The sequence below is a fragment of the Ornithorhynchus anatinus genome, chromosome 7, assembly GCF_004115215.2.
Source record: "Ornithorhynchus anatinus isolate Pmale09 chromosome 7, mOrnAna1.pri.v4, whole genome shotgun sequence".
Classification (NCBI taxonomy): domain Eukaryota; kingdom Metazoa; phylum Chordata; class Mammalia; order Monotremata; family Ornithorhynchidae; genus Ornithorhynchus; species Ornithorhynchus anatinus.
In genome coordinates this window covers 69,569,850-69,595,380 of record NC_041734.1, presented here as the reverse complement: position 1 = coordinate 69,595,380, position 25,531 = coordinate 69,569,850, and the positions used below count along the sequence as shown (strand labels likewise).

General features: G+C 49.4%; 1 protein-coding gene across 2 annotated transcripts; it reads right to left on the bottom strand.

The window, feature by feature from the left end:
• Nucleotides 1-1,273: 1,273 nt before the first annotated feature.
• On the bottom strand, nucleotides 1,274-25,127 carry ETV7 (ETS variant transcription factor 7). Of its 2 annotated transcripts, none has more exons than XM_029068353.2 (8): nucleotides 25,068-25,127; nucleotides 17,831-17,966; nucleotides 9,642-9,806; nucleotides 7,706-7,828; nucleotides 5,881-6,111; nucleotides 2,920-3,062; nucleotides 1,953-2,053; nucleotides 1,274-1,781 (listed from the first exon to the last, which is right to left on the bottom strand). In XM_029068353.2, the coding sequence occupies exons 3-8, from the start codon at nucleotides 9,703-9,705 to the stop codon at nucleotides 1,664-1,666; spliced, it is 780 nt and encodes a 259-aa protein (XP_028924186.1). In that variant the 5' UTR covers nucleotides 9,706-9,806; nucleotides 17,831-17,966; nucleotides 25,068-25,127; the 3' UTR covers nucleotides 1,274-1,663. The 2 variants fall into 2 exon arrangements, with proteins under 2 accessions (XP_028924186.1, XP_028924185.1); XM_029068352.2 differs by lacking the exon at nucleotides 25,068-25,127 and adding an exon at nucleotides 19,769-19,795.
• Nucleotides 25,128-25,531: the final 404 nt, after the last annotated feature.

The following is a 25,531-nucleotide window of genomic DNA, read 5'->3' as shown; positions in this document are numbered from 1 at the left end:
GGATTGGGAACCCAAGGCAGGGAAAAGATGAATGAGATTCAGGAAGGGGCAAGAGGGAAGCAGAGGCAGAGAGAGTGGTGGGGTGGTAGATGGAAGAAGAGGGATAGGATGAAGAAGAAAGGGGAGAGCCAAAGGAAGAGTCCTTGATGGGTGGCAATCCCACAGTAGGCTTCCAGTTGCTCCTGGAAGGGAGTGGTTGCCCATCTTCTAAAGATCCAGGGTTGGTCAGGAGTAATTTTGGCAGAATCGGGAATTTTGGGTGGTGTTGGGAGCACTGAGAGATTTGACTCTCTTCCAGGGCTCATTTTAATGTCTGTCTTCCCCTCTAGATTGTGAGCTCCTTAATCAATCGATCAATGGGATTTATCGAGCATTTACTACAAACAGAGCATTATATTAAGTGCTTGGGAGAATACAACAGAATTAGCAGACACATTCCCTACCCATAGTGAGCAAGAAACGTGTCTACTGGTTCTACTGCATTGTCCTCTCCCAAGAGCTTAACACAGTGCCTTGCACACAGTCAGGGCTCAATAAATACCACGGATTGATTGATTGAAGTGGAGAGAGAGGCTGCCCGGCCCTAGCGGGGAACACTCCCTGATCAGATGGTAACAGAGAGACGTGTTCCTGGAACTGTGGGTGTTACCGCTCCTTCCTTAGTCCTAAAGCCATAGCAGAAAGGCAACTCCTTACCCCAGTGACCTTCAAAGTAAAGATGGTTCTTTTACAGAAACACCCTTACTTGAGCTTTGTTTGGGTGCCTGAGCCCTCAAATCAACTGGATCTCTATAGATCGTTCAGACGGCCTGGTGGAAAGAGTATAGGACCGGAAGTCAGGAGGCCTGGGTTTTAATTCCTACTTTGCGGCATGGCCGTTGGGTGACCTCGAGCCAGTGGCTTAACTCCTCTGATCCTCAGTTTGCTCCTCTGTAAAATGGGGGATTTAGTATCTCTTCTCCCTCCCGCTTAGAGTCTGAGCCCCATGTGTGTTAGGGACTGTGTCTCATCGGATCGTTCGGTACCTACCCCACTTCTTAGGACAGTGCTCGGCCTAGAGTAAACACTTAACAAATACCACATTTTGATGATGAGGAAGAGGGGAATCAGATTTCCCCGTGGAAGAAGCGGATCTGGTTTTGTGCTCCAGCTGGGCAAATTGATGATTCTCACAGGGGCTCCTCCTTGTCCCGCAGGCTTGGAGGAGGGTGAGGGCAGCGGCAGGATTAAAGTCTCGATTTTGACATCGGCAGAAAATATGCACCCAAGGAAATGGTACCTACCTACCTTCATTCAATCCCCACCTCGTCCCAGGGCCACCCAACCCTCAACCATCCCAAACATAATCCCTACAGGACAGAAAAACGGGAGACAGCGAATGGCAAGGTGTTCATCTCCAGTGGGAGATGCCTTCTCCATCTCAAGCTCCTCCCACCCCACTCCCCTTCTCCCCACCCCACTCCCCTCCTATCCTCCAAGCTGCTTTCAGAGTCGTGAAGGAAAATATAAACTAACCCAAAGCAGTGACTGGGGTGGAGTGGTGAGGAAGAGGGGACCCCAGAGTTCAGGAAGCAGGAATGGCCGTGGCCCAGGCTGGCATCCTCAGGGGGCAGGAGAAGCCCTGGGCATTGTCCAGAGAGCATCTTCCGGGGTTGGGAGTTCCTTAGGGCGATACTTCTAGCAGCTCCTCCTGGAAGTCCAGGCCCTCCTGCTCCTGGTGGGCGAGCTGTTCCAGCTTGCTCGATTTGTCATGGACGATCTCCCCAGGGGTTTTCAGAAATCTGGAATTCAAAGCGACAGACACCCACCCGTCAGGACGGACCGGAACCAAGATGAAGTGTGGAGCCAGGCCCTCCCTCGGGCTAGGAGCCCCAAACCCCCAACTTCCCCCTTTTGACTCCCTAGGGGTGTGAAGTGGGGAGGAAGGGAGAAAAGGGAGGGCCTTCTCTTACCTAAATAACAGCTTTTGGCCTGGTTCCTTTTTGATTATATTCAGTTTATAGTAGTGCCGCAGAGCCCGTGACATCTTCTCATACGTCATGTTGACTCGGTTCTGTGAGGACAGACAGTCCCACCCTAATTTCAGCAGGGCCCTGATTTATTTGGACAAGATCCTAGGTTCTTCTTTTTGTTCAATAAGGCATTTGTTAAGCACTTCCACTGTACCAGACACTGTATTAAGCACTGGGTTAGATGCGAGCAACTCGGCTTGGACACGGTCCGTGTCCCACACGGAGCTCACGGTCTTCATCCCATTTTATAGATGAGATAACTGAGGCACAGAGAAGCTAAGTGACTTCTCCGAGGTCACACAACAGACAAGCGGTGGAGCCTGGATTAGAGCTTCCCAGCCGTGCCCCTGCCCTCCTTCAGAGCTCTATCTAAAACAGACCTGCTTTATGAAACCAGCCCACACTAACCCCATTGTGTGGCCTAGTGGAAAGACCATGAGTCTGAGAGTCAGAGGACCTGGGTTCTAATCCCAGATCTGCCACTTGTCTGCTGTGTGACCTTGGGCAAGTCACTTCAAGTTCTCTGTGCCTCAGTTTCTTCACCTGTAAAATGGGAGTTAAGTCTTACTTTCTCCTCCTTAGACAGTGAGCTCCGTGTGGGACAGGGACTGGGTCCGACCTGATAATCTCACACCTACCCCAGTGCTTAGTATAGTGCTTGACATATAGTAAGCACTTAACAGACACAATAATAATAATTATACGGGGTCCTGCTTGTAACTAACTTTGGATCCAAAGGGCCCAGGGAGCAGGAAGCATCCAGAACTGGAGCAGGTCCTCCATCTTCTTGGCCTACCCAACCCACGGCTGATGAAATGGAAACCCAATGGTAGCCCAAGGCCTGAAACAGACTCTCACCTAAGCAGGCACGACCCCTGCCTCCCAACTTGTTGAGACCTAAATTTACCTTGTGGTTTCCCCAGAGTCTGGCAAGCCCATTCGGGTCAACGACTCGAAAGACCTTGGCCTCCTGATCTTCCCACTTGATATAACGTTCGTATCGGCGGTCGGAAAGGAGCTGATACACATAATCCCAGAGCAACCGGCAGTCTGCGGGTGAGCACAGAAAGACGTAATGTAACGTTTGTATTAAGGTGTGGTACCAAAGCCCCATCGGTGGCCTTCTGGGTGAGTGGTGGAGTAGCAGTGGGCTGATCACTATTTTTAGTATTCTGAGACTCCCTCAAAATGCAAGGGACAGTTATTGTTTTTCTCTTCCCACCATCTGGGGAAAGTCCCCCTCTAGACTGTAAACTCATGGTGAGCGGGGAACGTGTCTACTGACTCTGTTGCACTGTACTCTCCCAAGCGCTTAGAAAAATGCACTGCACACAGTAAATGCTCAGTAAATATGACTGATTGATCTGGCACCAAAAGACACTTGGAAGAAAGATGGATTCCTGCTCGCCCACCCTCCAAGTCATCTGTTTTATCGTGACGCCTATCGTGATGCTTAGGAGAAAGAGCTTGGACTGAAGGATAGAGCACGGGTCAGGGAATCAGAAGGACCTGGACTCTAATCCCGGCTCTACTAGAGGTCTGCTGTGTGAACTTGAGTAAATCACTTCATTTCTCTGTGCTTCAGTTTCCTAATCTGTAAAATGGGGATTAATACTGAGAGCCCCATGTCGGACAGAGACGGTGTCCAGTCCGATTTGCTTGAACCTACCCCAGCGCTTAGTACAGTGCTTGGCACGTAGTAAGCACTTAACAAATACCACAATTGTCATTGCCGATTTGTACATTCCAAGAGCTTAGTACAGTGCTCTGCACATAGTAAGTGCTCAATAAATACTATTGAATGAATTATTATTACTATCAGTTGGATCAGAAGAATCTCAAAGGAATCCCAAGGCAAGTGGGTCACGTCTCTTCTCTAGCATGTCCAGAAAGTCCTCGTCTTATGACTCTCAGAGTTATGTCCAGGAAGGACTCTGAATTTACCCCTGACTTAATGCCAGGTTCGTAAGGTAGAGCTCCACCCCCTTTCTCAGGGAGAGTCATATAATAGGACAAACATCAACTAGACAGTCCTTGGACTTACAACAGAATTGGTTCCTGAAAAATGTGGCTTAAGGAGAAATCTTGTAAATAGGAAACAGTTTTCTCAACGGAACAAAGTGATAAATGGGAGATCAGTTCCTGAATCAAGACCAAATACCCTATTTTTACCAAAATCCCCTAGAATTGGGTTCTCAATCAATTACAGATGAATATATGAATAGAACAGCTCTATTAATGCATTTAATATTGTAAATTGTAATCACGTTGACATTAAAAGTCACCTAGAAAGCTAAATGACAATGCAAAAAGAAATACTATTCAGCCCAGAACCATACAATGTGCCTTGCCACTCCCGACAAATGACCTAAAATGTAAACTTTTAGTTTGAGTTTTTTTAAATGGAAGTGGGCTCGTGGGTGGCTCTGATTGGGTGAGATTTCCAGGGAGTTCTAAGGTGCTTTGGGGACTGTTAGAAGGATTTTTTATTGGAGATTCTCAGGAGTCTTGGCACCTGTATCCCCTAGGCACTTTGACTCCAACCCAGCCCCAAAGCCTTATACTCTGCTGCTTCCTCTATTGTAACTTATTTTAATGTCTGGCTTCCCGACTAGACTATAAGCTCTCATTTTCCCCTATCCTATTTGCCACCCAAGTGCCTCTTCAGGACTTCCATGTCACTGAAGCACTTGGGTATTCACCCTCTCCACCCCTAACACTTACATACATATCTTTAAACTCGGTTACGGTCCCCTACTTTCAATGTATTTTTGTATCTGTCTCTCCTGCTAGATGGTAAACTCTGTGAGAGCAAGTATCATGTCCACTAACTCTATTGTACACTCCCAAGGGCTTAGTAGTGTTTGGCACATAGTAAGTCTTCAGTAAATACTATCGATTAATTGATGTGAATATCGGTCTATTTGTTTCATTCAAGGACTTATTCATTCTTTGCCAGTGGTTTACTTTTGCTGTTACTATTTTTATTTTGGAGGGAGGAAATTCCATTTTTTCTACAGTATAAATATGATGAATTTCTGCTCATCTCCCACCTTAGACTGTAAACTCCTCCAAGTCAAAGACATTGACTTTTAACCTATGCTCCCAGATATCCAATTTAGGGCTCTGCACGTAGTAGCTGCTCAGTCAATACAGATGATCCACTAGGCCACAAGCAGCAGTTTGGCCTAGTGGAAAGAGCACAGGCCCGGGAGTCAGAGGATCTGGGTTCTAATCCCAGCTCCGTCACTTGCCTGCTGTGTGACCTGAGGCAAATCACACAACTTCTCTGTGCCTCAGTTCCCTCCTCTGCAAAACGGGAATTCGATACCTGTTCTCCGTCCTTCCTACTTAGACTGTGAGCTCCAAGTGGAACTTGGTGATCTTGTACCTACTCCAGTCCTTAGTACAGTGCTTGGCCCATAGTAAGGGTTTTACGAATACCACTGTGACGATGATGACGATGATGACTACGATATAATGCTCCCTACCTGCAGAAGTTTGATTCTTTGGGCCTAGTTTCTGCCTACATTCATTCAATTGTATTTATTGAGCACTTATTATGTGCAGAGCACTGTACTGAGCGCTTGGAAAGTACAATTTAGTAACAAATAGAGGCAAACCCTACCCAACAACAGGCTGATCCTGGCTAACCCAGGAGATAAAAGCAGGGAATAAAAACTCCAGATTTATATAGATTAGCTCAGAGCTCTATCCTCTCCTTCTCCAGACACACACACACACACACACACACAGACACTTGACATTCTTTCTCTCCTTTTGAAACATACAATTGGCCTCGTACAGTCCCTCATCCAAGCTCTTTCCCTCCTTCCCTCCCGAAGGTCCCAGGGACCCTCATACCCACCTGCTATTTTCCCATCAATGGGGGCCTGTGGGACTGTGGTAAAAGAGCAGATAACCTCGGCGCTGTAGCTGACTTCAGATCTGTGCGAGAGATTGAGTGGCTCCTCCCTGCGGAAGATCCCGCTCGGCGGGCGGGAGGCGTCGGCCTTGCTCGGAGAGTTGACGGACACCACGTCCAGTGGGTGGACTGGTAGGACTCCTTTGAGGGGAGGGTGGGATTGGTACATCCGCTCTGGAAGGAAACACACCTCCTGTTCATTCTTCTGAACCAACAGTCTCCATCCCACGCCCACCTCATCATTTCCCAAGAACCTCTTCCTCCGGGTTTCAGGGCCAGACTTCCCCAAAATCTGTTTATCGAGAGGACGAGGACGGAGGGAGCGGCATATCAGCCAATCCCCAAGCCGGTCTCATCTCTAGAGACGATTAGAGGATCCCACTAACCTGCAGAAGTCACAGCCGGAAGTTTTTTTGTCTGTTTGGGGTTTTTTTAATGGTATTTGTTAAGCGTTTACTGTGTGCCAGGCACTCTACTAAGCACTGGGGTAGATACTCAGTGGAAAGAGCACGGGCTTTGGAGTCCGAGGTCATGGGTTCGAATCCCGGATCTGCCACTTGTCAGCTGTGTGACTGTGGGCAAGTCACTTAACTTCTCTGGGCCTCAGTTACCTCATCTGTAAAATGGGGACTGTGAGCCCCAAGTGGGACAACCTGATTCCCCTGTGTCTACCCCAGCGCTTAGAACAGTGCTCGGCACATAGTAAGCGTTTAACAAATACCAACATTATTATTATTACAAGCTAATCAGGATGGATAAAGTCCCTGTTCCACCTGGGGCTACCAGTTTTAATCCCCATTTTACAGATGAGGGAACTGAGACACAGAGAAGTGAAGTGATTTGCCCAAACAGATGGTGGTGGAGCCGAAATTAAAACCGAGGTCCTTCTGACTCCCAGGCCCACGCTCCATCCACTAGGCCTCACTGCCTCTCTAGTTATATTCAGGGTCCTTCCATCATGGGAAAAGGCCCGGGCAGGCAAAGATAGTCCAACTCATCTAGGGTGCCCAGCCCATATGAGATGGCAGAAATCAGGACGTCCTTAGGGAGGAGGGTTGGACTACTCATAAGGACTTTCAAACAATGATCCAGCAGTCTTTAGGGAATGCTTGCTTCATTGTTTGAACTTTTTTAGAGTGGGCCGGCACTCTCCCCTAACCAAATCGTAAACTTCTGGAAGACAGGGACTGCGTCTACAAGCTCTATCGTACTCTCCTAAGCACCTAATATGGTGATCTGCATATAGGAAGTACTCAGTCAATACCAGTGATTAATTGATTATCCCTAAAACTGAGGCTCCGCTTTTGCCACCCCTCCCCCAGCCCCAGGATGTCACCAATCCCAGAGGTCCCACCCCAAACGCTCCACCCAGTGTCCAGGAATCACCAGATCACACTGGTTCAAAATAGACCAAGCCTGCTAAAAGAGAAGTGTTGCCTAATGGATAGAGCACAGGTCTGGGACTCAGAAGCACCTGGGTTCCAATCCCTGTCTGCTCTAGGACCTCGGACAAGTCACTTCACTTCTCTGTGCCTCAGTGACCTCATCTGTAAAATGGGAATTGAGATTCTGAACCCCACGTGGGTCGTGGACTGAATCGAACCTGATTAGCTTGCAACTACCCCAACATTTAGTATAGCGCCTGGCACAGAGTTAGCGCACGACTATTACCATTAAAAAGAAAGAAAGGGAATGTCTGGAGAAGGGAAAGAAGCTTCTTGGATGGATTCCAAGGACTCACAAGAAAATTCCCTCCCCAAAGCTCTACCTTCCAAAGGCCCATGGTGCTGTCCAGCTAACGTCTGCCTCAGTGGTGTGTTGAAGAATGGCCCACAGACCAGGGCTTGCCTCTGAGTCTTGATGTACTGAAGTAGTTCATACAAAACATCACCTGGGTGAACAAAGAAGGGAGGCTGATAGCAAAGAGGGACTAGATTCTAAACTCACTATGTAGGCAGGCTTCGTGGCTGCCCACTCTGCTGAATCGTGTTCTCCCAAGTGCTTAGAACAGTGCTCTGCACACAGTACGCGCTCAATAAATGCCAGTGACTGATAGTGTTGCAGGAATCATTCTCTGCCCAACATGATGGGTAAGCCTTCAGGAAACTAGGCCACTAGTTGGCACTTTGGGGGATTGGTACTATCCCCCGATTAGACTATAAGCTTGTCAAAGGGCAGGGACTGTCCCAATCTGTTACCAATTTGTACATTCCAAGCGCTTAGTACAGTGCTCTGCACCTAGTAAGCGCTCAATAAATACTATTGAATGAATATCACTAGGGAGCAGGGTTAAGGCCAGTGCTAAGTAACTAGAAAGGGGCAAAGTCAATCAATCAATATATTTATTGAGCTCTCACTATGTGCAGAGCACTGAACTAAGCACTTGGGAGAGCACAGTATAACAGAGTTGGTAGACACGTTCCCTGCCCACAAGGCGCTCAGAGTCTTGAGGAGGCTCGAAAGCATAAAAAGATCATTCCGTGAAACAAGACGTGCTCATCAATTCAACCCCATCTGGTGGAACCAATCAAAGAAGGGGCCCCCTCCACCCCCTCCCTCCGCCCCCCAGTCCTCCAGTGCTTTAACTGGTGGAACACAATCGAAGAAGGTCACTCAGAAAGACATCATTTCCTGTGATTCGTACTTTATCGAATATCCACATCCTTAAGCCTTTATCCAGATCCGTGCAAGCTCATTATTTTGTGGAGGGGAAATGAGGATTGAAACAATCTCATCTTCAATATCATCCACACGATAATTGGCCGGGACACTTGAGAGAGCACGGCCTTACCCTGGACCGTACGGGGTTTCCAGGCGGAGAGTTGAATAGGGATCCTGACCTCAGGGAATTTACATTCCTAAATCATACGTCAACAGTTCTAGGCCTCCTCTTCCTTTTCCGTAGCCGCTGGTTCCTAACAGCAGCACCATCCGTCTCTAAGGAGTTTCCCTCTGCCTTTTGGGAAACTCTTCTTCTGCCTTGAGATCACGGGCTCTTTAATAGGGTGGAGAGCAGCGAAATTTAGCAGCTTCAGTTTTCAGGTGGGATGGGAAGTGGGTCCATCTGAAACTGGAAGGGGAACAGACTCTGCCCGGGGAGGGGGGGAGAGCAGCGAGGTAGGGGGAGGTTGTGCAGGGTTTGAGGAAGGCAGCAGCCCTGCGGCTCTCGGAAATCAGGAGATGACAATCCTGGTTTGCCCTGAGGGGACACTGATTTGAGGAACTCTCCAAAGACCCTATGAGGGAGGAGGGAAGAAGCGGGGGCGACGACGACGGCAAATCGAATTTTCAAAGGTTTTTTCTTCTTTTAACTCATTTACCAGCTTGCTCAGCCAAAGGGAGAAATAAATGGAAAATCTGCCATCCCGCCTGAGGGAAGAGAGGAGCTAAGTGAGTTCTCTTTGGCTAAGTGTCAGCTGAGAGTGATGGGCCACTATTCAGAGGGGGCAGTGAGCTTCACCCTGGGGAAGAAATTTTCCATGGGGAGCGATAAAAGCCAAACCACCGCAGAAAGTCTCATCCAGGGGAGCTCACAAAGACTTTTTGGCTTCGGTCCCAGGGTTCAGATTCAGACCCTTCAACTCCCCCGCCACCCCAATCCCAGCGACCCCTCCCCCATACCCACACACCCACACACCCACACACATCATGGCCACTTTCAATTTGGGATCAACATTTCTAAGATGCCCACCCTCTCTCACAACCTGAACTCGGGGCTCGGTATCGGAAGTCGTCCTTGGTCAGGATGCAGAGGGCTTTTCCGTTCATTTCAAATTTGTTTTCCACAATCCGCCGGAGGGAGTATTCCTTTTCGGCCCATCTCAGCCAATGAATCACATCCTCCTTGCTCCACAGGGAAGGCTGGATTCCTGAAACCAAGAGCACGTTGAATTGAGAGCCTGCTTGGGAAGGACAGGATAACCAGGTGACCCGTTCCCTACCCACGCCTCTACCGAAAGGTGTTGTCCTACGACGAAGGTCCATGTGGAAATATGATATTTTAGGAGAAAAGTCAGTTGGAAAATCACTCTTCCAGTTGCAGACTGGGCCTCAGATACAATCTAAATGCTAATGATAATAATAACTGACTTGCTCCCTTTATTCATTCATTCAATCGTATTTATTGAGCATTTGCTAATAATAATAATTATTATTATTATGATATTCATTAAGCACTTACTATGTGCAAGCACTGTTCTAAGCACTGGGGTAGATACAAGGTAATAAGGTTGCCCCACAAGGGGCTCACAGTCTTAATACCCATTTTACATTTGAGGTAACTGAGGCACAGAGAAGTGAAGTGGCTTGCCCAAGGTCACACAACAGACAAGTGGTGGAGCCGGAATTAGAACCCACGTCCTCTGACTCCCAAGCTCGTGCTCTTTCCACTAAGCTACGTGTGTTAAGCACTGTTCTAAGCACTTGCACTGTACTAACCATTTACATTCATCCTCCCTCCCATCCTTACAGCATATATGTATATAGCTCTAATTTATTGATTTATCTATTTATGTATATTAATGTCTGTCTCCCCCTCTAGACTGTGAGTCTGCTGTGGGCCGGGAATGTGTCTGTTGTTGTATTGTACTCTCCCAAGCACTTAGTACAGTGCTTTGCACACAGTAAGCGCTCAATAAATAAGAATGAATGAATGAACAATTATAATAATAGTACTTGTTAAGCGCAGCCGGTGTACCAAGCACTGTTCTGAGCACTGAGGTTAGACACAAGATTATCAGGTCAAATGCAATTCCTGTCTTACTTGGAGCTCGCAGTCTTAAGTGGGAGGGAGACCAGGTGTTTAATTCTCCTTCTTCTGATGAGGAAACTGAGGGACAGAGAAGTTAAGTGTCTTGACTGAGGTCACACAGCAGGCAAGAGGCAGAGATGGGACTAGAACGAGGCAGTCTAGCTCCCAGGCCCGTGTTATTTCCACTAGGTCATGTTGCTTCTCACCAGAGAGAAGTGGTAGTTCAACTGGAATCTAGCCTGAAGTCCAGCTCAATTTTTCACTTTCAAATCTCCGGTTCACAGCCAGTCAGGACACTCGCACAAAATCGATCGATTGATCAATCGTATCTCTTGAGCGCTTCCTGTGGAGCACCGTACTAAGCTCTTAGAAGAGTATGGTATAACAGAGTTGATAGGCAAATTCCCTCACCCCAAGGAGGGAGCTACGGTCTAGAGGGGGAGAGAGACATTAATATAAATTAATAAATTATGGGTAGGTACATAAATGCTGTGGGGGTGGGGTGAATAAAGTGGACAAATCCAAGTGCAAGGACAGTGCAGAAGCAAGTGGGAGAAGAGGAGATGAGGGTTTAGTCCTGGAAGGCCTCTTGGAGGAGTTGGGCCTCCAGTAACGTTTTGAATGAGGGGAGAGCGATTGTCAAATAAGAAGCTGGGGGGATGGGGGTCCCGGGAGGGCGCGGCGCAGGGCCGGGGGGGAGTTCCAGGCCAGAGGCAGGAACAAAAAAGGTGAAGCAGCAGGTGATGTGGTCTGGGGGGTTTGTTTTCATGTTTTCTCACTTCTCTGTTTTTTCCCAACCTCCCCCAAAACGCTGACAATTTGTCTAGTGCTCTCCTGGCCCAAAAACTGCCTTGGAAAGAGTGAGGAGATACGCACCCCATCAATCAGGCAATAGAGTTCAACTACCAAGACTAAATCGCCATAAAGAGATTTGCCGCAGACAATCAAACACCTTCAATAGGAAAGGGGACCTTGACTTCCAAGCCACAGAAGGCTGAGTTTTGAGGTCCAGTCTGCACTACTCAATCAATCATATTTATCAAGTGCTTACTGTGTGCAGAGTGCTGAATTAAGCGCTTGGGAGAGTACAATATAGCAATATAACAGACACATCCCCTGCCCGCAACGAGCTTCCAGTCTAGGGCTGTGGGACTGGGTGAGGGGGTGAATAAAAGGAGGAAGTCAGGGATCTTGGGAGAGGACAATAGTCTGTAGTTCGCTCCCTGTGTGTGCAGGTGCCCTTTATGACTTCTAACCAACAGCTCCTAATGTCAACGAGCACCATTTATTTACCAATCGATCGCATTTACTGAGCGCTTACTGTGTGCAGAGCACCGTACTAAGCGCTTGAGAGTGTGCAGTATAACAGAGTTGGTAGAGAAGGTCCCTGCCCACAATGATCTTACAGTCTAGAGGGGGAGACAGAGATTAAGATAAATAACTTACAGATCCGTACATAAGTGTTCTGGGGCTGAAGGAGGGGTGAATAAAGGCAGCAAATCAGGGTGACGCAGAAGGGAGTGGGAGAAGAGGAAATGTGGGCTTCATTAGGGGAGGTCTCTTGGAGGAGTTGTGCCTTCAATAAAGCTTTGAAGCGGGGGAAAGCGATTGTCTGCCAGATATGAAGAGGGAGGGCATTATGTTGTTTGTCTCCCCCTCTAGATTGTAAACTCCTTGTAGTCAGGGAACGTGTCTACCAACTCTGCTATACTGTACTCTCCCGAGCTCCTCTCCCTTCTGCATCATCCTGACTTCCTCCTTCCATTCCTCCCTCTTCCCAGCCCCACAGCACTTACGTTCATATCCGTAATTTATTTATGCATATTAAGTTCATTCATTCATTCAATCGTATTTGTTCAGCGCTTACGGTGTGCAGAGACTAAGCGTTTGGAGAGTACAATTCGGCAACAAATAGAGACGATCCCTACCCAACAACGGGCTCACAGTCTAGAAGAGGGGAGACAGACCACAAAGCTGGTAGACAGGCATTAATAGCATCAATATAAATAAATGGGAATGTGTCTGTTACATTGTTATACTGTACTCTCCAAAGCAGTGCTCTGCACACAGTAAGCGCTCAATAAGTACCATTGATGATGAAAACACTCTTCCTTCTAGTCCCCTCTGACTCACTGGTCTTGCTCCCACTCTGGGGCTGAGGGCTAAATGATAAAACGCCACTGACAAGAGCAGACCAGCTGGTTGGGGATTTCGATTTGGGCCTCCCTCACTCCTTCTTCAGTTACTGACCCCGGGGGGGGACACCAGATCCGAGCAGAAGAAACATGTCGGACCTGGGTTTTAATCCCAAATCTACCATTTGTCTGCTGTGTGACCTGGGGCAAATCACTTAGCTTCTCTGGGCCTCAGTGTCCTCATCTGCAAAATGGAGATTAAATCCTACACCCTCCTAGTTAGACTTGGGGCCCCATATGGGACAGGGACTGCGTCCAACCTGATTATCTTGTATCTACCCCAGTGTTTAATACAGTGCCTAGCACATAGTAAGCATCAATACCGATGATGAGGTGGAGGAGGAGGAGGATAATGACATCCCTGATTTATAAATCAGAGGTGGCTATGTGGCCACTCTTAAAGGAATTTTTTTTGGATCTTCTGATGTGAATGACCCAGTTGTACACTCTAACTGCTGCCTTCTCTATCTTTCCCAGATCGACTGTGGGGCCTACCAGCTGCTTCATGACCTCAGAGTTTCATTGATGTGGGATGGCAGCTTGCCAACTCTACACACTTATTTCAGTTATAAGCCATGAAGTCTTCTGTTTCCAAATGAGGCTCAAGTGTAAAGCGAGGCAGTTGTGTAGCACCTTTTTTCATTTTTTTTTAAATGGCATTTAATAATAATAATAATGTTGGTATTTGTTAAGCGCTTACTATGTGCAGAGCACTGTTCTAAGCGCTGGGGTAGACACAGGGGAATCAGGTTGTCCCACGTGGGGCTCACAGTCTTAATCCCCATTTTACAGATGAGGTAACTGAGGCACAGAGAAGTTAAGTGACTTGCCCACAGTCACACGGCTGACAAGTGGCAGAGCCTGGATTCGAACTCATGACCTCTGACTCCAAAGCCCGTGCTCTTTCCACTGAGCCACGCTGCTTCTCTAAGTGCTCTGTGCCAGGCACTGTACTAAGTGCTGGGGTAGATACTTACTAATCAGGTTTGATACAGTCCATGTCCCACATGGGGCACACAGTCTTTAGATCCCATTTTACAGATGAGGTAACTGAGGCACAGAGTAAAGTGACTTGCCCAAGTCACACAACAGAGAAGTGATAGAGCCGAGTTTAGAACCCACGTCCTCTGACTCCCGGGCCTTGGCTCCTTCCACTAGGCCACGTTGCTTCTCAGGATCACTGGGTTAACCCTCCCTGGAGCAAAAGTGAATGAGACTATTAATTCCTCCCCAGAGATTTCAGATCAGCAGACAAAAAGATCCTTCCTAGTTGACCTTGACCCTCAGTCTCAGCAAACCTGTAGGAAACTGCTATACTCTACAGGCATCTCTGTCTCCATAAGTTTTCTCTGCAGCCTCACTAAGCAACAACTCCACGTAAGTAAAAAAGAAAGATTGGATGCTCACGGGAAATAACTTTCAAACCCCATTTAGTTGTGAGTCACAAAACGCCAGGCATCTGCTTTGTTGCATTTCCTGCTTCAGAATGAATCATGGTAAAATTGAAATAAACTCAAACCCTCATTACTAGATGGAAGGAAGAAGATATTGAACATTTTGCAGAAGACAGGGGGATTGGGAGATGATTCAGGGACTGGGAGACAAATCTTTTATTTATAGTGAAAAATAATCTCACAGTGAGGGTTCCCAGGAGGATAAGCATTCTAACACCCGCTAGCCACCAATTAAAGGAAAATGAATCATTATCTCCGTATCTCCTGATATGGTTAAATGTTTACCAAGAAATCCTGGGATAACCTATATAATTTCAAAAGATTTTCTGAAAGACAAGTCCCGATGTCCCTGTTTTTTCGAATCCTTCTTAGATAGGGTTCCAGTCTAAGAGGTCAAAATCTCAGAAAATTTGGGACTACACCGGAGAAAATGTCAAGGTTGTTGAGTTTAATGCAATCTCTCAAAGGCCCTGGACCTTGTCTACCTTCAAGAGGTTAAGTCTCCTGCTTCACCTAACCATAGTTTCAAATTCAGAACAAAACGGAAGGTTGGGCAAGTCTGAGCAATCTAAAAAGAGAAAATCGGCTCCTTGGAGCGTAAACTCCTTGTGGACAGGAAACAAGTCTTATGCCTGATATGTTTTTTTAAGCCTAGGGTTCAGAGCGTTGCGCTCGGTAGGTGCTCAATAAATAGCTTTACTACTTCAAACCCCCTCCTGGAAAAGCATTCTTTGAAGTTCATCAAATCCAGTGTATAGCGACGGAAATGCCATTGCTCTGAAGGGAAGGCCCGGTACCTGATTTCTGGATCTCAACCTTGGGGATTTTTCCACGGGATTCAGGCTAAACTTTCCATTTCCTAAAAAGGAAACACTTCCTGGATTTCAGAGAGATTAAACACTGGAACATACCAAGCCTGGAAGTCTCCATCCGCCGAGGAGACTTCAAAACAAGAGAGACAAAGATCTATCCTAGAAGGTTTACTCATTCTGCAACCTGGAGGCAGAGGGCTGGACCAGATGAACCCTTGTACTCCCCCAACCCCAGGATTCCAGGTTTTTAATTCCACCACCTGGCCTTTATCAGTGGAAGGACAAGTCATCTAGGGAAAAGAGATTTTCCAAAAAAATCACTAAAGTTGCCAAGGCCAGACACGATGACGGAAGAAGTCTCCTAAACCTCTCCAGTCAGTCAATAGATCAGTCAGTAGATTTATTGAGCCCTTGCTATATGCAGAGCACTGTGCTAAGGTTTGGGAGAGTATAATAGAACAATAAACCGAGACATTCCCTGCCTGTAATGAGCTTGCAGTCTAGACGGGGAGACTGTGCCACTTCACCACTCGAGTTCCCACAGCCTCCTCCTCCTCCATCAGCTCTTACAACCCACACTGCCTGACTGTACGGGGGCACAAGCAAGGAAGACAAAAGGGTATTTCTATCCCTCTTCAGACACATTTCCATCCAGAGCGCAGGAAAGCACCAGCCCAAAAGCATGCCTAGAACCCACCCTCAGACAGAGACTGCGGTCTTGAAGATAGCCACCACGAGTTGCCAAACCCTTGAATATTTTACTGGCCCATTCCCTTCTGGGAGATCCCAGACATTATGAAATCAATGAAATCAGCCACTCTCTCCCTCCAAGTAGCCACTCCACCCTACACCCCAGCTCACTCTCTTTGTTCCCCTCAAGCCAACCCTCGTTGTTCCCCCCTACTGCCTGGAACTCCCTCCCACTTCGTACCCCAGAGCTCTCCGGCTCTCCCAAGCCATTCTGAAATCACCGGGGACTTTTGTTTTATGGCATTTGTTAAGCTCTTACTCTGTGCCAGGCACTGTACTAAGCGCTGGACTGGATACAAGCTAATCAAGTTGGACACAGTCCCTGACACACATGGGACTCACAGTCTTAATCCCCATTTTACAGATGAAGTAATGAAGGCACAGAGAAGTGAAGTGACTTGCCCAAGTTCACACAACAGACAAGTGGCAGAGCTGGGATTAGAAACCAGGTCCTGCTGACTCCCAGCCCCTGTTCTATCCACTAGGCCATGCTGTTTCCCCACTTAATTTCTAATCTCCCCAGCTATTTCCTCTATACCTTTCACTTTTGCACCACCTTGGGTACTGAACAACCCCCCGAAACCCTTGAAATTTATCTTTCATAACCCATTCCTTAAGCCCTAACTCATATGCTTCTCCCCTTTTCCCTTCTTCCCCCTGGATGTAATTTTAGGGTCTGTTTCCCCCACTGCACTGTGAACTCCTAGAAGGCAGGGATTCTATTTCCTGAATAAATCCACTCTTCTCTCTCCAGCATTTAGTACGGTGTTGTTCACACGGTACGTGCTCAGTGAATCCCACTGATTGATTGAGGGGTGCTAATCGGCAATCTTTATTTCTCAGCTGGTACCCGTGGTTTTTATTAAGCACTTATGTGCAGAGCACTGTACTAAGCGGTTGAGAGAGTCAAATACAATCGAATTGGTGGGCACATTCCGTGCCCATTCCAAGCTTCCAGTCTAGAGAGTCTAATCTTTAGAAACCAAGCAGGCAAGCTTTCCCAGCCTCCACCTTTAAGGCCAGAAATCACATCATCAGTGAGAGTTGGGAGCTTCCCCCTGGTTCTCGGAGACTTGGGAAAGAGCACTGGATCAAGATTTAAGAAACCTTTGACAGACAACCTATGAAACCTGCTTTAACCTCTCAGGGTCTCCATTTGTCAAATAGGGCTAGGAAGATATGATCCCTTGCCTTCTGCCTCATTCTCCTTGTGGGCAGGGAAAGTGTCTACTAAGTCTGTTGTATTGTTCACTCCCAAGCACTTAGTACAGTGCTCTGCACATAGTAAGCACTCAATAAATACCATTGTTTGACATATTCCGTATGGCCTAGTGGAAGCGTATGGGCCTGGGAGTCAGATGACCTGGGTTCTAATCCCTGCTTTGACACTTACCTGCTGTGTGAGCTTGGGCACATCACTTTTCTCTGAGGGAACTCCCTCACTTCCCTCTTCCATAAAATGGGGATGCAATACCTGTTCTCCCTCTACTTAGACTGTGAGTCCCCTGTGAGACCTGATTATTTTGTACCTACCCCAGCCCCTAGTACAGCGCTTGGCGTTTAGTAAGCACTTAACAAATATCACAGTTATTATTCTGAGGATCAGTGACAAAACCCATAGAGATGACTTCTCAAGAAAGGGCCCATCTACTGTAGTTTTCTCCTCCCCCCAACCCAACCCCCCCCCCCCCGGCCTTCGCCAGCTCTAAACCACTCCTCTGGGTCTTAGCTCTAAAGTTGAATATTTCACTGACGGCCCATCTCTTGCAGCAAATTCAGATTTATCTCCCAACTCCAACACTGAAGGGAAAACTAAACGAGCCCGCCAGACAACTTCCGAGAGAGAGAAAATGTTCTCGCTGAGAACCAACATTCCCAAGTTTGGCGTGGATACCCCTTAAAATGACAGAACCCATCCTCCGCTTGACTCACTGAGCTGGCCTGGTAACCTGCAGATTTCCTCCTCAGTGATCAGTGGAAACGAGGTCTCGCTTCTGCCCTGGGATTGGGTAGTTGCCGCTGGCGTGGCCACCCCTGGACTTAAAGAAGAGCTGGAGGACACTGTTCCCTGGGGAGAAAACAAGACAGTGGTTCAGTGAAAAGCATGATGAGAGGTGGGAGATCCCTTTAATTATTTCTTGAGTCTTCTTCAGTGAGGTGGGGGCTGTTTGTTCTTTGAAGAGCACTAGCTACGGTATCTCGTCCGTTTGAATTCCCTTCGTATCGACGACCGATCGACGGTATTTGTTGCATGCTTACTGTTTGCAGAGCGCCTGGGAGAGCACAGTACAAGAGATGGTAGACACGTTCCCTGCCCACAACAAGCTTACAGTTTAGGGGGGAGACAGACACTAATAAGTAATTTTTAGACATGTACAAAAGGGCTGTGGGGCTGAGGGTGGGGTGATGATCGATCGATCAGTGGCATTTATTGAGCGCTTACTATGTGCACAGCACTGTACTAAGCGTTTGGTAGAGCGCAATACTCCGGAATTACCAGACGTGTTCCCTGACCGCAAGGAACGCACAAAACATCAGTCCTGGAATAGGATTCCTTGTCACAACTTGCCTCCGGTGCCTGCGGTCTTTGAATCCGAGAACACTGACGAAGGTTTAAACCGTGCTTCTCCCAGAAGGCGACGGAAGCCCCAAGCCCCCCGGAAAAGCCAACGGAGGATCCCCGGCTGCCGGTCGACGGCCCGGCCATCCGATGAACTCCAGAACCCCGTATCCCTCTCGGATCGAATTCTATACTCCCGTGACTTTAAGATCCATTTAACCGTCAAGATGACTCAGGGGCTCAAACGGAGATGAGGCGACGCGGGATTCGGCTAAACTTTTCGAAGCGGAAGGTTCGCGGGGGCCCACTGCGAAGAGCAGGCTGGCCGTTCGCGAGAAGGTAAAAGTGAAACCAGTTAACAGTTATTTTCACGCTCCAGAAGAGAGACCCTGGACTCACATCCTCTCCCGATGTCAGCGGGAGCTCTGTACTGCTTTAAAAGGATTCGAAAAGGGCGACCCCAGAAGCGGACCTCCTCTCCGGGAGAGGAGACTCGCAAGGAACGAGACGGGCCTTCCGCCTCCTTTCCGTGACTTATCCCGGGCGACGGCGAGCTATTTCTCCCGATGTCGCGTCCTCGGCGAGGGGCTTCTCCTTGGCCCCGGGAGAGACGGTTCACCCCTCCGGGAACAGGATGGCGGGAGGGAAGGGGCGGGTGTGAGGGGAGGATGCTTCGGATCAGACCCGGACGGTTCTCAGAACCTACGCGACACATTTCACATCCTCTTCTCTCTCCTCCTCCCGGGGCCTGAAACGCTGAGGGAAGGGGAATTCCAAGGCTGTCGATTATGGGGAAACGAAGGCAGGAGAAAGCCCCGGAAGGGCCGGGGTCGAAGCCCCCGCGTTGGAAAGGAATTTCGGGGCGGGGGCAACGGAAGCCCCGATGGGCGTCCTAAGGAGAGGAGGGTATGCGTCCTGAGGAGAGGAGTGTACGTGTCCCGAGGAGAGGAGTATATGTGTCCACGGGTGGGAGACACTTGGAGGTGGAAAGGAAGTCGGGAAGAAGGGGCGGTGGTGAGCGTGGGTGGGAAACCAGCCGGGGGTTGGTGGGGGGCCGGTTCGGGGGGGAGGAGAGGTACACCGCAGGTCGGGACGAGGGAACGGGGTGACGGGGAACGGGGCGGAACCGGGCCGGTGCCGGTGGCGGGGAAAGGCGTGGGAAAGGCTCCCGGGGGTCGGCCGGGGTCAGGCTGGAGGCCGGGAAAAGGGACGGGCGGGAAGGGAACGTGATAGGCGGGGGTCGAGCGGGGAGACGTCCCGAGATCAGAGTGGGGGGGGGGGGGTCCCGGCTGCGGGGGAGGGGCTCTTACCTGCATGGCAGGTGAGGGGGCGGGGCCGTCCGTCATGGGGGCTCCGCGGGAGGGGGGGCCGAGCCGGGCCGGGCCGGGCCGGGCCGGGCCGGGCGGCGGCCGAGCAGGGAGGGCGGCCCGGAGGCGGGGGGCCGGGCGGGCCGGGAGCCGCCGGGGCCGCTGCCGCTGCCGGTCCCCCGGTGGGGAGTGCGGGCGGGCCGGCCGGCCCGAGGTGGCGGCTAATCCTTCCGGGAAACGAAAACGAAAGAGCAGGATCTGAGCGGCCGCCGCCGACGCGCTAACCACCGGCCCGCCCGACCCTCCGCCCCTGGGCCCGGGGGGAGGGGACTCTCACCTCCTCCACGACGCCTTCCCACACTCAGCACCCCCCCCCCCCCACCGGCTCTTCCCCTTCCCCTCCGCACGCTGCTCATTTCTGTAGATTCTTTATCACCCTATTTAGTCTATTAATGAGACGGCCAGCCCCTCGATTCGATTGATCTTGACGATGCCTTGTCTTGTTCTGTTTCGCTGCGCTGTCTCCCGCGTTTAGACCGCGAGCCCGTCACTGGGCGGGGATGGTCTCTCTCTTTTGCCCAATTGCCCATTCCAAGCGCTCAGTCCAGTGCTCTGCACATAGTCAGCGCTCAATAAATACTATCGAATGACTGCAAAAGGGGAGGGGGAGAAACAGGACCGGCCGCCAGGAGACCGTCGAGGCGGGAAGGAGGCCGGGCCACGTCCGGAGCCCCGGCTGAAGCTCACCCCCTGCCCGCCCATCAGCAGCAGCAGCGTCGACATCACAATCGTGGTGTTTCTTCTTATTCATAATAATAATAATGGCGCTTATTAAGTATCTACTCTCTCCCGAGCGCTGTCCTGAGTGCCGGAGTCGATACGAGGTCATCAGGTTGCCCCCCCCAGGCTTCATCCCCCTTTTCCAGATGAGGTCACCGAGGCCCAGAGAAGTCAAGTGACTTGGCCAGAGTCATCCGGCTGATCAGCGGCGAAGGCGGGATTAGAACCCACCACCTCTGGAACAATAATGGCATTTGTTCAGCGCCCACTAGGTGCCAAACGCTGTTCCGAGCACTCGGGTAGATACGAGGTACTCAGGTTGCCCCAGGCGGGGCTCCCAGTCCTCATCCCCCTTTTCCAGACGAGGTCACTGAGGCCCAGAGAAGTCAAGTGACTTGGCCAGAGTCATCCGGCTGATCAGCGGTGAAGGCGGGATTAGAACCTGCGGGAATAGAACCCACGACCTCTGGAACAATAATGGTATTTGTTAAGCATCTACTATTTGCCAAGCGCTGTTCTAAGCGCCGAGGGAGATACAAGGTATTCGGGTTGTCCCAGGTGGGGCTCCCAGGCTTCATTCCCCCTTTTCCAGATGAGGACACCGAGGCCCAGTGAAGTCAAGTGACTTGGCCAGAGTCATCCGGCTGATCAGCGACGAAGGCGGGATTAGAACCCACGACCTCTGGAGGAATAATGGTATTTGTTAAGCGCCCACTAGGTGCCAAGTACTGTTCTAAGCGCTCGGGTAGATACAAGGTCATCAGGCTGTTCCACGTGGGGCTCACAGTCTTCATCCCCATTTTACAGATGAGGGTACTGAGGCACAGAGAAGTGAAGTGACTTGCCCAAAGTCACACAGCTGACAAGTAGCAGAGCTGGGATTAGAACCCATGACCTCTGGCTCCCAAGCCCAGGCTCTTTCACTAAGCCACACTGCTTCTCTAAGCGCTTACCATATGCCAAGCGCTGCTCCAAGTGCCGGGGGACATACAAGGTTGTCAGGTTTTCCCCCGTGGGGCTCACAGTCTTCATCCCCGTTTTCCAGATTAGGTCACTGAGGCTCCGAGAAGTGAAGTGACTTGCCCAAGGTCACACAGCAGACAAGTGGCGAGGCCAGCATTAGGAATTTTTGACTCCCAGGTACAGGCTCTTTCCACTAGGCCAGGCTGATTCCCCAATAATAATAATGATGATGGCATCTGTTAAGCACTTAATATGTGTCCAGCACTGATCTAAGCACTGGAGGAGACAGTAGGGAATTAGGTTGTCCCAGGTGGGGCTCACAGGCTTCATCCCCATTTTACAGATGAGGGAACTGAGGCACAGAGAAGTGATGTGACTTGCCCCAAGTTACACCGCTGACAAACGGCAGAGGCAGGATTAGAACCCACTACCTCTGACTCCAAGCCCGGGCTCTTTCCACTAAGCCAGGAGGTTAGCAGCCCACCCATCCATCCATCCATCCGTCCACTCGACCATATGTTCATTCATTCATTCAATCGTCCTTATTGAGCGCTTACCGGGTGCAGAGCACTGGACTAAGCGCTTGGAAAGTACAGTTCGGCAACAGAGACAATCCCTGCCCAAGAACAGGCTCACAGACTAGAAGGAGGGGGATAGACAACAAAACAAAATAGAATGAGTGGGATCAAGCGCTTGCTGTGTGCAGAGCATTGGACTAAGCTCTTGGAAAAGTACAAAGCAACGATAAAGAATGACAATTCCTGCCCATAGTGAGCTCACAATCTAGAGGGAAGGTAGACCGGCATCAACACATATAAATTATTATTATTATTATGGTATTTGCTAAGCGGTTACTATGTGCCAAGCACTGGACTAAGCACTTGGGAAAGTACGATAGAACAATAAAGAGTGACAATACCTGCCAACAACAAGCTCACAGTTTAGAGGCGGGGAGACAGACATCAGTACAAAATAATGATAATAATGGTATTTGTTAAGCACTTACTATTTCCCCAGTACTGGACTAAGTGCTTGGGAAAGCACAATGCAACAATAAACAGGTACAATCGCTGTCCACAGTGAGCTCACAGTCTAGGGCGGGGAGACAGACATCAATACAAAATAACAATAATAATAATAATAATAATAATGGTATTGGTTTAGCACTACTACTTGCCAAGCACTGGATTAAGCACTTGGGTAAGTACAATGCAACAATAAAGAGTGATGATCCCTGCCCACAATGAGCTCACAGTAAGGGGGGCAGGGGGGCGGGGTGAGGGGACAGAGACATCAATTCAAATAAATGATAATAATGGCATTCGTTAAATGCTTACTATGTGCCAAGCACTGTACAAAGTGCTTGGGACAGTACGATACAATAATAAATAACAATACTGATGGTATTTGTTAAGTGCTTACTCTGTGCCAAGCATTGGTCTAAACACCGGGGTAGATTCAAGGTAATCAGATTATCCCACAGGGGGCTCACAGTCTTAATCTCCATTTTGCAGATGAGGTAACTGAGGCACAGAGAAGTGATGAGACTTGCCCAAGGTCACACAGCATACAAGTGAAGGAGCCAGGATTAGAACCTATGCCCTCTGATTCCCAAGCCCGGGCTCTTTCCACTAAACCACGCTGCTTCTCACAGCTACAGGGAGTGACGTGCTCTGCTGACAATGAACTCAAAGTCTAGGAGGTGGGGGGGGGGGGGAGAGGGGTTACAGACCTCAATACAAATAAATAATAATCATCATCATCATAGTATTTGTATCATGATCAGGGTACAATAAGCAACTGTCCCAGGGTATTCATTCAATCGTATTTATTGAGCGCTTACTGCGTGCAGAGCACCGTAGTAAGCCCTTGGAAGAGTACAATAGAACAAATAGACACATTCCCTGCCTCCAGCGAACTCACAGTCTAGAGGGGGAGACAGACATTAACATAAATAAATTACAGATCTATACAGATATATTCATTCGATCATATTTATTGAGTGCTTACTGTGCACAAAGCACTATACTAAGTGCTTGGGAGAGTATGATAGAACAACAAACAGATTCCTGCCCAAAGTGAGCTCACAGTCTAGAGGGGGTGATAGACACTAAGAGAAGCAGCGTGACTTAGTGGAAAAAGCACAGGCTTGGGAATCAGAGGTTGTGGGTCCTAATCCCGGCTCCTCCACTTGTCGGCTGTGTGACTTTGGGCAAGTCACTTCACTTCTCTGTGCCTCAGTTCCCTCTTCTGTAAAGTGAGGATTAAGACTATGAGTCCCATGTGGTACAACCTAATTACCTTGTACCCAGGGCTTAGAACAGTGCTTGGCACGTAGTAAGCGCTTAATAAATACCATTAGTATTATTATATTAATTAATTACAGATATATAGAGATGTATTAATTCATTCAGTTGCATTCATTGAATGCTTACTGTGAGCAAAGCATTGTATTAAGTGCTTGGGAGAGTACAGAATAACAACCAACAGGCATATTATATTCCTGTCCACAATGATCTCACAGTCTAGAGGGGGACACACACAATAATATAAATAAATAAATAAATTGCAGATACATACATATATGCTGTGGGGATGGGAGGGAGGATGAATGAATAAGTGCTTAGTACAGTGCTCTGCACACAGTAAGTGCTCAATAAATACGACTGAAGGAAGGAAAAAGCAAGTAAGAGCGGTGTGAAAGGGAGTGGGAGAAGAGGAGAGGAGGGCTTAGTCAGGGAAGGCTTCTTGGAGGAGATGGGCCTTCAATACACATATGGGCAGCAGACAGGTGCAGCCCTTGCATCTCTGGACCCCTTGCCCCTCTGCCAAGGGGGTCCTGCCCGCCCCCCAGGCCTGCCCTCTCCGCCCTCGTGGGAAATGGTCCGGAGCCGCTGTTCTGCGGAGTTCCCCAGCTAGGCCCGGCCCGGGACTGGCCGGCCTCTGCCCCTCCCGGAATTGCGGAGATGCAGGGGGGCTCTTGGGGGCATCCGCCACCCCAGCAGCTTGGGCCCCGGCCTGGGTGGGAGCACGGGGTTTTAGCTCGAGGACTAGAAAAACCCCTCACAATCCTGCCATCTGCCAAGTGGCTACCGGCCGAGAGCAGAAAGCAGTGGGGTTCAGAGAAGGAGCAAGGGGAAGAAGGAGCAGGAGGAAGGTCGAGGATAGCCCGCACTGTTCCTCCTTGCCGCCTGGGACTCCTCAATGGTCAGTCTTATCCCCTTTTTTAATGTTATTCATTAAGCGCTTACCATGTGCCAGGCAATATAATAAGCTCTGGGGTAGATACCGTCTCTGTCCTACATGGGGCTCGCAGTCTTAATCCCCATTTTACAGATGAAGTGACTGAGGCCCAGAGAAGTGTAGTGACTTGACCAAATCACCCAGCAGACAAGTGGCAGAGCAACTGAGCCTTCCCTTCTTCCCTTCGCACCCAGATCCTTCACCCACCCCTTCTCCCCGCCTCATATTGTCTCTCTCCCCTCTCTCCCCCCGTGAAGGCCCCAGCCCAAAGCGTTTCCCTGAGCCTTCCTTGCAGTGACTGCTGAGGCAAGCTTACTTCCACCGGGGTCCGTGTGGACGGTTGAGTTTGTGAGCCGGAGGGGGTGAGTGTGATGGTCAGCTTTAGACTTCCAGGCTACTGGTGACCCACCGGGTTCCTGATCTGGATGAACAAGACCCCTGCAGTGACTCCGGTTGAATTCCTGCCAGGTATCCTGAGGCTAATTCTTCCAGCTCCAGGAAGCTGTAGCGAGAAGCAGTGAGGGAGAAGCAAGCAGCAAGGTCTAGTGGATAGAGCACAGGCCTGGGAGTCAGAAGGACCTGGGTTCTAATCCTGACCGCTCATCATTCAGACCACAAATCAGAGTTCTCCGTCCCCTCCATACCTGTAGTCCCACTGGATTCTCAGTTTAATATCTTCTATGTCCTCGTTATCAGGAAGCTGTATTAAGCGGCTTTTTGGAGTAGGGAGGTGGGTTGGGCGCTTGCTCCATCCCCTCCGCGCATCGGCCTAGTATTGCA